At 35.3% G+C, this 14,853-nt stretch overlaps 1 protein-coding gene across 1 annotated transcript in view; it reads right to left on the minus strand.

Annotated features, from left to right (window-relative positions):
- Nucleotides 1-14,853, minus strand: part of LOC112028414 (uncharacterized) — a 63,760-nt gene that overhangs the window by 25,204 nt on the left and 23,703 nt on the right. The window contains exons 13-25 of the mRNA XM_065762180.1: nt 13,426-13,489; nt 12,669-12,770; nt 12,286-12,483; nt 11,733-11,860; nt 10,020-10,170; nt 8,504-8,599; nt 8,258-8,359; nt 7,952-8,010; nt 7,702-7,804; nt 6,034-6,207; nt 5,768-5,884; nt 1,874-2,154; nt 2-1,590 (exon numbers count right to left, since the gene is read on the minus strand). Coding sequence (XP_065618252.1) covers nt 2-1,590; nt 1,874-2,154; nt 5,768-5,884; nt 6,034-6,207; nt 7,702-7,804; nt 7,952-8,010; nt 8,258-8,359; nt 8,504-8,599; nt 10,020-10,170; nt 11,733-11,860; nt 12,286-12,483; nt 12,669-12,770; nt 13,426-13,489 — 3,164 coding nt within the window. The remainder of the gene's footprint in view (nt 1; nt 1,591-1,873; nt 2,155-5,767; nt 5,885-6,033; nt 6,208-7,701; nt 7,805-7,951; nt 8,011-8,257; nt 8,360-8,503; nt 8,600-10,019; nt 10,171-11,732; nt 11,861-12,285; nt 12,484-12,668; nt 12,771-13,425; nt 13,490-14,853) is intronic.

Below are 14,853 nucleotides of genomic sequence, written 5' to 3' on the forward strand. Positions count from 1 at the left end.
CCATTAGCCATAATTTGACAGTTTCGGATCCTTGTCATGACACATGTGATTGAGGGAGAGCTTCTACAAAGGGATTCACTCTCACAAGGTATTGTAACCCAAACATCAGCACTTAGAGGTGCAACTAAACTAATATAAACAGAGTCAGTATCTTGATCAAACATTGAGCAACCATGTCCATCATCCTTGAAAAATACAAATGATAGGAACAAATCCTGTCCAAAGACATTTAAACAGTGATTTCTTCTCGCAAGTTTATGCACTGGTACCAAATATTCATGAGGGATTTCCTTCAATGCATCATCTGAAATTCTCTCATGGATGAAACTACAGTATAGTTGTCGAATTTCAACCTTCAGAAACTGACACTCATTGCTTTCCACAGGCAAAATCAAAGTGGAGTCCAGTATCTCAAACTTATATATAAAGGAATCCTCATTTGCATGATTAATGTACTCGTGGCCATCAGTGACAGGTTGATCATTTGAATTTGAACTCCAATCAGACAATGCAAAGTAACCTATGATTATGGCCAAATATTCAGCCGGTAAAATGCAATGTACATGCTGAATGCCGATGCTTACTTCAAAGTGAGAACTCAAATATCTATTTTTTCCTTTCCTCACACGTATGTTCAAAATCGGAGATAGATTTGGTAATGAGGGGCCCCATAAAAACTCACGAAATGTTTTTTTCCACCAAGATGAGGTGAGAATCAATCCCTCTATAGAGCATAATATATCCATAGAATCTTCAGTAATAAAGAGTGAAGATTTAGAGAATGGTACTGCAATTGTTCCAACAACGCACGAGGAATCATGAAAATGCACTCTGATTTGACAGAGATGCAAATCTATAAGAACTTGATCAGTGACACCAGGGGTCCCACACACACGAATTGCTTCTGTACTAGACGTGGATAATAATTTTGGAGCATGAAATAGTTTAGATCCCTCCTTTATACTGAACTTTGGACTTCTTATTTTTCTGTCCCTTAGATTCAGATATTTTCTCCACTCATAATTGGGATAAAGAAGTGAACTCTCAAGGCTAGCAAGAGAACCAGAGTTGCAAATAGTGACAAATGGGAAGTGATCTATAGGTATACTCGCATATTCGGAGGACCCAGTTTCAAAAAAGTTGGAAAAACCAAACCTTTGAAACTCAAAACCAGATGCAATATTTGGAACTTCAGTATCCACCATGGGGCTATAGGTACTGTCAGAAGATGAAGATGTACCATATCTAGACAGTCTATCAAAAAATCCAGTCAGCAATCCAATTACATATGGGTAGTAGTGGACATCAGCATCATTGAAGTGAAGTGTAAACTTGTGGCAAACCAAATCTGTTCTATGAGATTCATAATGTAAAAGAAAGCATTCTTCAGCAGACAAATTTATGTCAGTATAACTATCACTTCTATCATTAAGACCAATATCAGTGTCATGCTGATACATAGAATTAGTAGAAGATGCATTCCCACATGAGTACAGAACATGGCTCTCTCCTTCCCCTCTCAATGGATAGGTTGTGATGTTCAACACCTTCATACAGATCCAGCACTCCTCAATTTTCCCAAGAGCATACCTGCAATTTCACAATAGAGCATGAACTTCATTTTTTCTGGGCAAATTTAATCTAAAGCAACTACTAAAGAAAAGCCTCTAAAAGGACATTATTTATCCCCCCCCCCCAAATAAAAAAAGCCTCTAACCATCACACTGCAAGTTTCAATAATCAATTTAAAGCCAAAAAAACAAAAAAAAAAAAAAAAAAAAAAAAAAGGAATGAAAGTACATAAAGTTGTGGTTTCAAGAGTACACCTATGGAGGTACACAAACAAGTATTCAAAAACACAAAATCCACATACCACAAATCCAGATCTTTTAGAGCAAGCATGAGTGCAGAACTGTTATCTCCATTATTTGCAAGATCAATTTCTAGACAAATCAACTCCAAATTCGCACTGATAGAAAAACCAAAAACCGGATTCCTCCATTCATTTGATGTGATACCATGTGGATCAAGAGTTTCTGATGATGCAGATTCAGACTTCGAACGCAGAGTACCTAGATGTGCAATCAATTCCAGAACTGCACCATATATTGATGGAGACAAGTGTGCATGAAGTGAGGGTACAATAATATAAACCTGCAATCAGAACAACTAAACCTGAGAAATTAAATTCTACTTGTCCTAAATGTAAGTATATAGAAGCATGGATATACACAGACACAAAAATTTACATTCAAACAAACAAGCAGTCAGTAGCAACTCAACTCTGTGGCTCCAATTCTGAAAGATCTGAGTACCACAAAGAAATTGCACTCTAGCACCTCCCACATCTTCCATTAAAAAAAGATACAAAGCCAACTGCTACATCCCAGTTTTCTATATAATACACGTACTTTGAAAATTCAACCAATTATACCGAGTCTTCTTACCTCTTTAAAGTTTAATTCCCCCCGCCCTTTTCTCTTTCTCTCTCTCATGCCAAAACAAACACTCAAATAAAGCTTCATAGCCTCTAAAAATTTAGAAAAAATATTCTCTCCCCTATTGAATAAAAACCATTATATCATAAAAATAAATGACTAATACCTAACTTTAATAGCACTTGACCTCCTTGGGCTCTGATAACTAAGCCCAAACTAAATAAGTAACCTCACAAAAAAAAAATTATAATTATATAAGTAAGAAGAAGATATATTAATGACACTACCATATGCAGAAAAATTACATAGTAGTCAAATACAGAAAGAAGAAAGTAAAAACAGAAAACTAATTACAAAAACAAAAAGAACTAATGAACAAAGGAGTGGAGACACAAGATGTGAGTCTCCAAGCCTGAGACCAATTAAACTAGTAACCACTGAAAGAAGTGAGCAACTGGTCTCCCAAACTATCCACATCCTTAAACGTACGCCTATTCTGTTCCCTCCATATGCACCACATTAGGCACAATGGTACTAAGTTCCAAATAACTGACGAGTGTTTCCCCAACCAAAAAGAAGATCAATCACCGTTTTTGGTATGACCCAAGAAACCCTAAAAGATTGAAAGACAAAGCACCATAACTTATGAGCCTTCTCACAATGAATTAGTAAATCATCACCAGTAAATATCTTATTCTGAGCCGCAGTCCAAAAAAAAAAAATGAAGAAGAAGAAGAAGAAGAAGAAGAAACTTAGCCTAGGTGCCTTCACTCCCCAACTACCTTTCCAAGGAAAAGTAACTGAAGGGGAGACTCGTAAAGCATTATAATAAGAGCAGATGTCAAAGTTCCCATTCTTCTTCAAAGTCCATCTCAATCGATCCCCATTATCAGTTAAAGGGGTATTGGACTCCAAAACATGAAAGAAATCCACCATAGAACCCATCTCCCAATCATTCAAATCCCAATTGAACCTCACACCCCAAGTCCTCCTACCCCCCCCCCCCTCTCTTCTTCTTTCCCTCTGTAGTGTCAAGGATGATGCAACAGAGGCCTCTTTATCAATAGCTATCACCCCCCCCTTCTTCTTTCCCTCTGTAGAGTCAAGGATGATGCAACAGAGGCCTCTTTATCAATAGCTATCTCATACAAAACCGGGAATGTCACTTGAAGAGGTTGATCCCCACACCAAAAATCATGCCATAATCTCAATCTATTTCCCACCCTCATCTCAAACCAAGTATTTTGACAAAAATCCCCCAACCCATACGAATACCTCTCCACAAACCACAACCTTAAACACCCCTACCAACTAAGAGGTACATCCCCCACTCTTCCCCAAACTTCATAGCTACCACCCTCCCCCAAAGGCAATTCTCCTCAACCCCAAAGAGCTATAGCCATTAACCTAATAGGCCGTTATTAAAGGTAGTCAATTTCTTTATCCCCAAACCACCGTTGGCCATAGGGGTGCACACTTTACCCCATCCTACTAAATGTTGCTTTGATTCACCCCCATACCTTCCCAAAGGAAGTCCCTCTGCATTTTTTCAATCTTGTTGGCACACTAGTAGGAATGTAAAGAGTGATAAGTAGTAAGCTTTTCTGAAAATACTCAAACCGTTTGTGTTGTAGACAAGAATTCTGAAATTTTCATTTGTGAAAATACTCAAACTAATGAACCGTTTGAGTGAAAATTTTCGAAAGATTTTATCTGTTTGTGTCATAGACTAGAATTCTCCACCAATCTACGTTGTCTATGTTGATGATGGCAATTTAGAGGTGAGTGCTTTAACGCATATTAAAGAAACTGTTCAAGAAAGTGATGCACACCAAGTGTTTGATGTGAGTCCTAAGAGTGTTCTTTTGGACATGAAAGGTTTGCATACACATGTTGATTTAAATAACCCATTAGTATTTGATGAAATTCACAAGAGAAACATTTTAATGGATACGGATAATTTCACTTGCAAAGATGTGATTTTTAGCAAGGCTTTTACTGGTCTAATTTTGAACCATGAGAAGCTTTACTTTTATGAAAATAAATATACAAGCCCCTGGAGGAGTTGTGACATACCCTGGAAAAGCATTTTGAAGCCTAAAGTCCCAACAAGAATGACATTCTTTCTTTGGGCTGCTCATTGGAGAAAATTTTTACAACAGACAATTTGAGGAAGTGTAACTTTGTTCTTGTGAGCTGGTGATGTATGTGCAAGAGGACTCGGGAGATAGTGGATCATTTGTTGCTATACTGCTCTATTGCTAGGGAGTTGTGGGATATGGTTTTCGTTCTTTTTGAGGTTCAATGGGTGATATGCCAAGGAGGGTGGTGGAATTACTAGCTAGCTGGCAAGCCAATTTTGGGTGACATCATTATAGTGAGATTTGGAAGGTCATTCCTCATTTTTGAGGACCTTGTTCAAAAATGTGGTGTTTTTAGAGGGAGAGAAATGCCAGAAACTTTGAAGTGTATGAGCACTCAACCCCATATTCAAAATTGCATTTTTTGAGGACCTTGTTCAACTGGTTATCCATCTTGGGGAAGGTTTCTTTCTCAAACTTATTGAAATTTCTTGATCATTTACTTTTACAGTTTAGTTGATTTGCATCTGGTATACCTCCTGGGTACTTGATGTTCATTATTTTCTAATAAAACTTATTATTTATCAAAAAAGAAAAAGAAAATAAACATATAAGATTTGATCACGTCTGGGAAGAATTTATGGTGAAAAACTCAATTTGACAAGATTCAAGAAATGCAAGGAAGAGATTGAGCCAATTTTTGGAATAAAGTTGTGTGGTGCCAGATGATAGTAATTAATGCACAACAATAATGTGGGATAGGAAGAGAGCAAAGAAGAAGCAGTCATTAGCACATTACCTACTTCTAGCTTAGTCAGAAAGTAGGAGGAAGTTTATTGGTTAAGAAGGATGAAAAAAAGCAATCTGAAGTATGTTAAATGTTTAGGAGGAATTATTGATCTTGTCAGAATTCTGCAGTTAAGCATTGATAGGAATAGAAGCCTTTCCATGTGAAAAATTTTCTTAACTTCATAAAAGCTCAGGAGTTGGTTTCCATGGGAAAGAAGCCATTCATCAGTCTAATAACCAAGTATCCTCCAGTGTAAAGGTCCTCAACAGGTTCTGTTTTCAACAAAGTCACGCCGATTATTCTAGCCTAGTAAATGGCAGTCCCATTAGAGTCTTCACTAGATTTAGTAGCTAGGAAAGATTGTTTGGGTCAAAGCAGGGTAGAAGAACATGGGCAGTCCCCCTCCCCCCACCCCCTCTTTTCCCAGAAAGTAATAAATAAATGGCTTTAAAATTTACCTCCAACTGTCTCAATATAGATTCATCCAGGATCACACAAGATGCCAAGGTAATAGAAGGACAAAATTTCTCCAAGACACTGACTGTTTGAGTATGATGTGGCACCATTATCTTCATCTGCAAACATCAATCTGGGTCTTAGTTTTATACCAAGAAATCTGAGTAATATATAATCTTAAAAATATATTACAGATATTAAATAGAAAATATAATAACAGGAAATTTAATTTAATTTATATATAAGAAATAAAAATAAAACAACTGACCTCAAAATCATTCAATTTGACTTCAAAGTGATCATAAAGATCTTGAAGATGAAAGCTATGGTTGGAAATTGAATTAAACAAATTTCTCAGATTACAAGATTGTTCCTCAAATTTTGATGAGGGAAAACCCAGATCAGATTTGGATACAAAAGAAAGGGCCCCGAATTCCAATACCTGTCAAAAAAATTGCAACAAAAATAAGACATGAAAAAATATAGAACTTTAACATGTCAAGGTGCAGCCTAGTGGTTGGAGGCTTGAGATGAACTATAAACCCAGACATCTTGAGTTCGATCCCTACAAGGAATTCTCCTGGATTACCTGATACACAGTCTTGGAGAGTGGGATCGCATATCCATGGTTTACTCCCTAGAGGTGGGTCCAAAGGGCCCTGTCTTGGTGAGGTTCCACATCATCAAAAAAATATATAGAACTTCAACTTTTAATCTATTTGCAGACAAGACTACAGGAAACATTCATCAATTACAACAGAATAATTATCACTAAAAGTGTTACTAAAAGCATCTCCTACCATGAATGTTACTGAATTCTAGCATCACCCTTATTGCCAAGTATACAATTATAAATACATTCGTAACTGAAAAATATTAGAACACTTCAATTCTTCAACATAGATATATCCTTTTAACATGGGTAGGAATCACTGTCAAACAACCACCACCAAATCTTTGTCCCAAAATTCATGGATACTCAACAAACCAATCAAGGTCGGCCACATCTATTATTTTCTACCATTCTAATCTATCCTAAGTCATAATCTTTGTTACTATTAATATTATTTTGCATCTTCTTCCACCCTTCTTCATTCCCTCAACTTAAATCAATACACTCTTTTCTCACTGGAGCATTAATCACTATCCTTTGAACATGTCCAAACCATATCAAGTGACTCTCCCTCATCTTTTCATCAGTAGGGCCCACATCTATCTTTAAGCAAATTTCCTCATTTAGCATCCTATCTTTCATTATATTTCCACCTATCCATTTTGACATTCTCATTTCAACTACACTCATTTTATGAATATGTTGTTTCTTAACAACCCAACACTCTATACCATAGAGCACAGCTGGTCATATTGAAGCCTAATAAAATATTCCCTTTAACTTAATACGTTTTATACAATCAAACAATACTCTTGATCCGATTCTCCACTTCATCTACCTTGCTCTCATCCTATGATTCACATTTTTTTCAATCTTTTCATTGTTATGAACTATTATTCTAAGATATTAAAAACTCTCGAGACTTCCTATGCATCACTATCAAAGTAAAACATTTATTAAAAAAATGGAGGTTTCTTATTTTTCCCATTACAGTGGCCCTTCATCATGTATTCATGGTTTACTCCCTAGGGGTGGGTCCAAAGGGCCCTACCTTGGTGAGGTTCCACACCATTAAAATAAAATAAAAAAAAGGGGGGATAAAAACACAGATTGTTCATTTCTGTACATGGCTACATTATCTTAGCATGGGTGATATCAATAAGCATTTAGATTAACATGAAGTAAAATCTAAGTTGCAAACAGAACAAAACATCTCAGCAATGAATTGTTGAAACTCAATAAGAACCACACACACACACACACAAAAGGACTTTGTTGAAGCTACACCATGATTAGTGGAGTCACAGTAAAAGAAGGAAGTACCAAGTTAAATTGTTCGGACACTGCATTTCTCCAAGGAACATTTAGGATGATATTGATGATACTAACATCCCAGATCACTTTCTTTCGACTTGATAAAATGTATCTGCCAAAGTAAAATATCACCAATCAGTTATCACCAAAAATTCTAATAGCACAACACAAAAATGTATGTGCAGACACAAACCCACATAGATATAGCTCTTAAATCATAAAAGCAATAAAATACCTCAATTGGCAACAAGAAACTTACTCAGCTTTTGATAACAGTCTAGCATTGACATTGTTGATACCATTCAGTGACGAGAGCAGCTGCAGTAGGTCAGATGTTACTGTTAACATCCACATACTAACTTTTGAATCAAAATAAATTGAACAATGGATGACAGTGAATCTTTCAAAATTTTACATTAATAATTTATCTTTTATAGCAGGTATTCCCATGAGCTTTGGCTTAAATGGCAATGTGGAGGGTACAGCCCTAGATTGAAGACCCACTTAGTGCGTTTGTAATTAATAATAAAAAAGAAATGAAAAAGACCAGCTAAAGAATGCTTACCCTATCATGCTGAAAACTTGAGGATTTTAACACGTCAAAGAACTCGGTGAAACTCAGGAAGAATTCTACATCAAAAGTAACTTCAAGTGGCTGAAGCGTGCCCTGAATCAAGAAGTTACAATACAAAAATTGTCAATTAGAAATTCAATCATTAGAAATATGTACCAAAATGAAGCTAGATATAAAGACTGAGCACTCATTTTCTTAGATTACTAGGTATACAAGAGCAAAAGATGGAATAATTACCTTTACTGACAATTCAACCTCACAGTTTGGAGACACATCCAATTGGACGCTACAGGAAGGTTGCTTATCATACAGTAAACCTTCCTCAACAATGGGCTGCAAATAGAGAAGGTCAATCACAAATGGTGGCTCCAATTAGTAGATCATGAAAAGTAATGAAAACCAGAAAAGGAAACTCGAATATAAATCACAGATTTCATAAGATGTCATTAAATTACTTCAGGCACAAATGGCTATTCACACGGGTGATTAAAGGGTTCTTGCATATATCAATATATAGCTTTAGAAGTATCCAATCAAAAAAGATGTAAATGGAACAGAATCATAACACAAACTGGTTTGTGTTTCAAATGAGATCACATCAACTTCCAGAAAGATAGAAAACTGCATTACGTATAACAGTACTATTCTGCAAAGCAAGAAGCCATAGCAAGAGGCAAAGTGGGCTCAAGAGCAGGACAAGGGAAATAGATTTCAGATAAAGTTCCAAGATTTGGAGCAAATGCAAACATGATAAAGATATCCTCAATATTAAAAAAGGAGTCAAAATCACAATGAATATTTTGTAAGAATTTACAATGGTAGAACCGATTATCAACAAAAAGCAATCTTGTTCAACTGATTATCCACTAACAGCAATAAAACAATGTAGTGTTAAATAACTAGGGTTTTTATCTTCTATATTTTCTGGGATTAGTATACACAAAGACCTGGTGGTTGCCCATGACTTCATGCTCAACACAATTCTTACAGAGGAAAGAGGTGCTGTTTAAGCTAGAACTCATTGGTGTCAGATGTAGGTGTAGCTTCTGGTCTTTTACTTGAAAAATTAATTAGCAGCAGCTGCTTCTTCATAATTATCATTATTTATAGCTTCCATGTGGCAAGTTGTTTGAGGTAAAAGCCATTGATTTCACTTAATGGTTCAACCAACTTGGAAACAACATTAGTTGCTACAGAATTTTTATCCAATCAATTAAAGAAAACCAATGTAACCAACAAAAATAAGCTGTGTTGCAATGAGAGACTAAAATTTTCATTCAGCTTAACTTCTTCTTCTTTTATGACAAGATAACTGATGTGCTCAAAGACCTGTGACAATATTACTCTTGGGAATTGACTTCCCATATTTTTTTTCCTCTACTAGAAATATCCTTTACCATTCTTCTACATGTAAGCCAGCTTGTCCACCAAAGTAGTGTTTTTATACTTGAAATTCCTTTTTTTTTTCTTCTTTCTTTTTATTGTACTAAAATATAGCAGATCTCAAGTTTTACAAAGCTAGGGCTTAGCCATTCAGCAAAATAGACTTTTCTGGAAATTAAAACTTGGTACCACATGTACTACCTGATCAAGTGATGCAGTAAAATAAATGTTAATATATATATTAAATTTAAGTCACACAATGAATGATGAATTCTTAGGCCAAACCCATTTGCTGCAAGCAAATGAAACTTTAATAGAGTGCATAAAGAGAAATACAGACCATTTGATTCATCAAGAAAGAAATACAAACCATTTTCATCAGTAGAATGACTTTCTTGCTACATGGACAAACCATCTCCCCTGACTCGACTAGAACATTGATGGTTGCAGACTCTTCAAAAAGCTTACACTCAAAAGTTACCCCAAGAAGAACCAACTCAGCAATTTCTTGTCCATATTTTCTGGGGGGGAAAAAGCACAATGTTTTTGAATAAATTCAAATTAATAATATGCTTACCAACAAATAAGCAGCAGTACAAGTGCAAGCATATTTATATTTAGTCAACAGATGAATCAGTAAACCCAGATGTTAGCAACAACTTAGCCCAATATGATTAATACAAATTAGAGAAACTAATAAAATAGAAAACAAACAACCACATATGACATGTGCCACTTTTTTTCTACATTTTTAGCCACCAAGCAACAATGCCCACAGCCTCCGATCCATTATGGCCGCAAGTTCGGGCATGTTTTTTTTAAAAGCCCCAAAAAAAGCTGTAAAAAGTTCTGCAACCCATTTATTTAGTAATTCAGTCCATATTAATGAAAAGACACAATAAAAAAACCTAGACGAAGACAGATAGTTTAATGCGAATCTTATGCCCAGGCTTGGCTCATTTATAAACCGTGCCTGACCAACACCTTAAGTTCTGGCTCATTTGCTAATCCATCTGGAGCCCAATCTGCAGCAACTTCGACTCATAGGTTAGGGAGCACAGATATTTTTATACATCTTAATATTATAAAATAATTTATACAAAATTACCAACATACCCTGCTGCTATGGTTCTCAATTACAGACTTTACAACCATTGACATGAGATACTGATGGTCTAGGAAAGGCAAAAAGATCAGTGAATTAGATGAGAGATAGTGAGTTTGTACAAATTGGATCATGTATATCAGAAAAAGGTTAACTTCTATCATCCCAGATATAGAAACATAAGAAGGAATATATCATTGTGCCTACATTTCAACAATTACCCGGGATAAGGTAGAGATTGCAAATCATATGATCCTCTCCTTTTCTCCTTTCGTTTCTTATTTTCTTTCTCATGGTTTCCTTATCAATTTAGAACCAAGATTCATACAACATTTCTAAGTTTAACATCAAACCTTTATTTTCTTGAGTTGCGTTTTTGGTGTCACAAATTATGATATAGTGAACGTTTGGATAGAGCTGAAATGATTTTTCAGCTACGTCCAACATTTTTTAGTAGGTCCCGTGCACTATTCACGGGATCCACAAGTATTTTTTTCAGCAAAAACAACTTTAAAACTGGATCTCATGGCACTATTCACACATTTAAAAATTATTTTGCTACAGAATTTTCAGTTTTCAACAATAAGTGGTATTCAAACAGATCCATATTTATTTTCCATCTATCAATTTTCTAAAAGATGATAAAGATTATATAGGGGCTGATGTAAGACTATGCTTAATTTTCTTAGGTTTTACTAATCTGATCCCAAGAATGAAAGTCAAACATGCAAATGATCTACAAATTAGCAATTCTAGACCTCAGCAGCTCAGCCAAATGATGATATACCAAACTTTATGCATCCAAGTTCAACTTGGGCTCAGCTCAAGCAGAATACCAATTAATCAAGCAAGTGCAGCCATACAAAACAAACCTAAGTGGTTTATTGAAAGCAGTTAGAAAGGGAAGCTGTTGATTTCACTATCATGCTCAAGAAATAACAAGTTAAAGCATTATAAATTGCAGAGATCCATCCATACATGATCTGCAGTGTTGCAGAAATTTGATGAATGCTGAACTTGATTGCACTTAGATAGATCTTATCATTAACAACAATGTCTCCATTGGATAAAACTGGAGGATAGAATTCTGTTGCTTCATAAATATCCTGTACAAAATGTCAGTAATTAGTTTTTGAGAACTGATATACTTGCCCAAAAAAAAAATTTAAAAACTGTTATAAGTATGTGATAAGGATACAATTGTAAAATTGTGATATCAGTGTAATTACCTACATATAAATAATATACATGTGTGTTAACAAGAACAATTTTTTTTACCATTTATAAACTGCTGCTTGTCCTAGAAGCTTAAACTAATAGGAAACAGTGAATTTAATCACTTAATAATTATTTTAACACTCTCCCTCACATGTGAGCAAGACACCACCTCAATAAGTGGGCCAGCATGTGGAATTTTTAACATTAAATGGGAGGTAAGTAGAGACAAAGTTCAAACTAAAGACCACTTGCTCTGATATCATGAAAACTACTGCTGGTATTCTAACAACTAGCACTCAATTGGCACATGTACCTTTATAACTTCATCAGAAACAACACCAGAAAATTGACTCGAATCGTCTGTTCCTCCAGCACCAAGCACACCAAGGGACAGCCAATTTAGCCATCCTCGGGACTTGCTGGCTGAAGAGTCATCACTTCGTGACTTCTCCACAGCAACACTAGAGCCATTTGTTCCCATATCGGATGCTGAATACTTTGAGGAAAATTCCTGCATGAACATCAAACAAGAAAAATTAAGATAAAATGTGCAGCTTGCAGAAAACATAAAATATAGCTAGGAATATCAAAGTTTTACCTTTGTGTGCTTCTTCTTTTCACAAATTATTACAAAGATTGACTGAAAAACAACATGTGGATTTAATTTCCTGTTCTACACATCAGTAGAACTCATACCTGTAGCTCATGTTCAGCAGCAGATCTATAGCTTAAAATATCACCTACATCTGATTCTTTCTCCATTTGCTCTAATTCTCGAAGAATATCTTCATCAACTGACTGGTAATCATGAATTGAACATCAGTGCCACTAGCAGATCAGATACTAAACAAATTCTAACTTAGATATTAATGCCATATCATAATGACATATGAATCCACATATGGAACCAATAAAATTTCAACGACGGTCCATGTTGAGAACCTTCCATTATATTAGAGGAAAAGCATCAGATAAATTGAAGGAAAAGAAAATCAAAGCGTTATTTGGATAAGCTTCTATATTTACAACATTGGAAGAAGATATTATAGCTGATTGTGTGTCAGTATTACTATTACTACATCAAATTGCATGCTTAAGCAATATTAAATACTCAACAAGATTTGGTACATGATGTAATTGCACCACAAAGGACATAAGAGACATCATCACCAACATTTAAAGCATCAAACCCTTGGCAAATGTGAGAGCCATTTGGCATCGCTTGAAATGTGAAATTTAAAGGACAATCACATCTGCACCGCTATCATTTACAGCCACAAACCCCAACTCCAAACCATACAAAATGGAATAATAGAAGTGCACTGAAAGAGGATAGGGTACAGATAAGACACAGACATTAATACAAGTCAAAATGTTCTTTTGGCAAGAAAGTTGAAGCATATCTGACATATGTATCACTGTATATGTGTTTATAAAGGAAGAAGAACATCACCTGTTCTTGTCGAAGAAAATCCAGCTTGGTCTTGTACAAATTCTTATACTTCCAACGATAACTTCTGCATTCAGGAATAAAAACTAATTCATAATTAATATCTTAGCAGAAAAATTTATAATTTCAAGGTCAAGGTGTACTAGCACTTCTATTGTCATTAATAAGAAATAAAATTCATTAAATAAAAAGATAGTGAACTCCTAGTACATAGGAACTATATCAGACAAACCTCATACAACAAAAGAACAAAAAGTTGCTCTTACAGCTTGAAATACCCAAAACAAAAAAAGAAGAAGAAGAAAAATACAATAAAGTCATTGAACTGATTAGGAAAGTCCACTTGACAAAGCATCTACCCATAGACTCCAATAAATGTCATGACTCATGAGTAACCAATTTTACCTAACTCCACTGCTAGAATGCAATTAGCCATATAAATCCAAAGTAAACTTCTCGCCTACTATCAAAATCTTTAAGATCCCAAAGACCCATTCAAAATCTCCCTATTCTTCCTACCACTTCCTTTTCTTTTCTTTTTTTGGATAAGTAAATAAGTTTCATTATTAAAGAAAGGACATTACACAGGCACAAGGAAAAATTGTTTCCGCATTCCGAAAGAATTTCAAAAATAGGAACACCAACTTAGGCAAAAGAAGCTCAATGCTGTCAACTGTTCTTGAATTCTCTCTCTCCAAGGCACCACATGAGACAGAGGAACAACATTCCATATAACACTGAACCTATGCCTACAAAACTGGCCCTTCCAACAAACAATAAATCCACCACTTTCTTGGGCATGACCCACATGAATCTAGGCAATGAAAACAAAGAGATCACCAATAACTAGCAAATCTTCATAATCATTTCCCTAGGAGAGCTTGATTAAATGAGAAGAGTTTGATTACATGTACTCAGTTTACAAATCCCAATCCACCCTCCTTTAATGAAGAATGCACCCGCCCCCCTAGCTATGTCACATCTATTTTAATTTTAATACAAGCAAGCTGAATAGAAAGAAACTCAAATACACACTAACGCATAACTAAAAAAAAATGTAGCATAAATTTGGATAGGCCTAAAATAAATTCACATGTTTATGAATCAGACTAATCACTGATTTGGAAATTCGATATGATTCATACAATCCATACACATGTATTGTATGATACATGAGTATATCCTTGGTACAACAATACGATACGTATCTTTTTGCCCTTGATTCAACATGTGCATTAGATATTACATTTCACATACCGTTTGACACTAACAGAAATGAATCTGTCTGATAAGTTAAATGGATGGAACTGGCTATGAAGACCCTACTACAAATCTACAGTTATTCATTGGTCACAACGCATGCAACCTTAGAGGAATGAACTTCTGACCTCACCCTCCATATATGAGAGAAAGAGATGTCATTTTTAGTAA

This window comes from Quercus suber, unplaced genomic scaffold (assembly GCF_002906115.3).
Source record: "Quercus suber isolate HL8 unplaced genomic scaffold, Cork oak 2.0 scaffold_445, whole genome shotgun sequence".
Classification (NCBI taxonomy): domain Eukaryota; kingdom Viridiplantae; phylum Streptophyta; class Magnoliopsida; order Fagales; family Fagaceae; genus Quercus; species Quercus suber.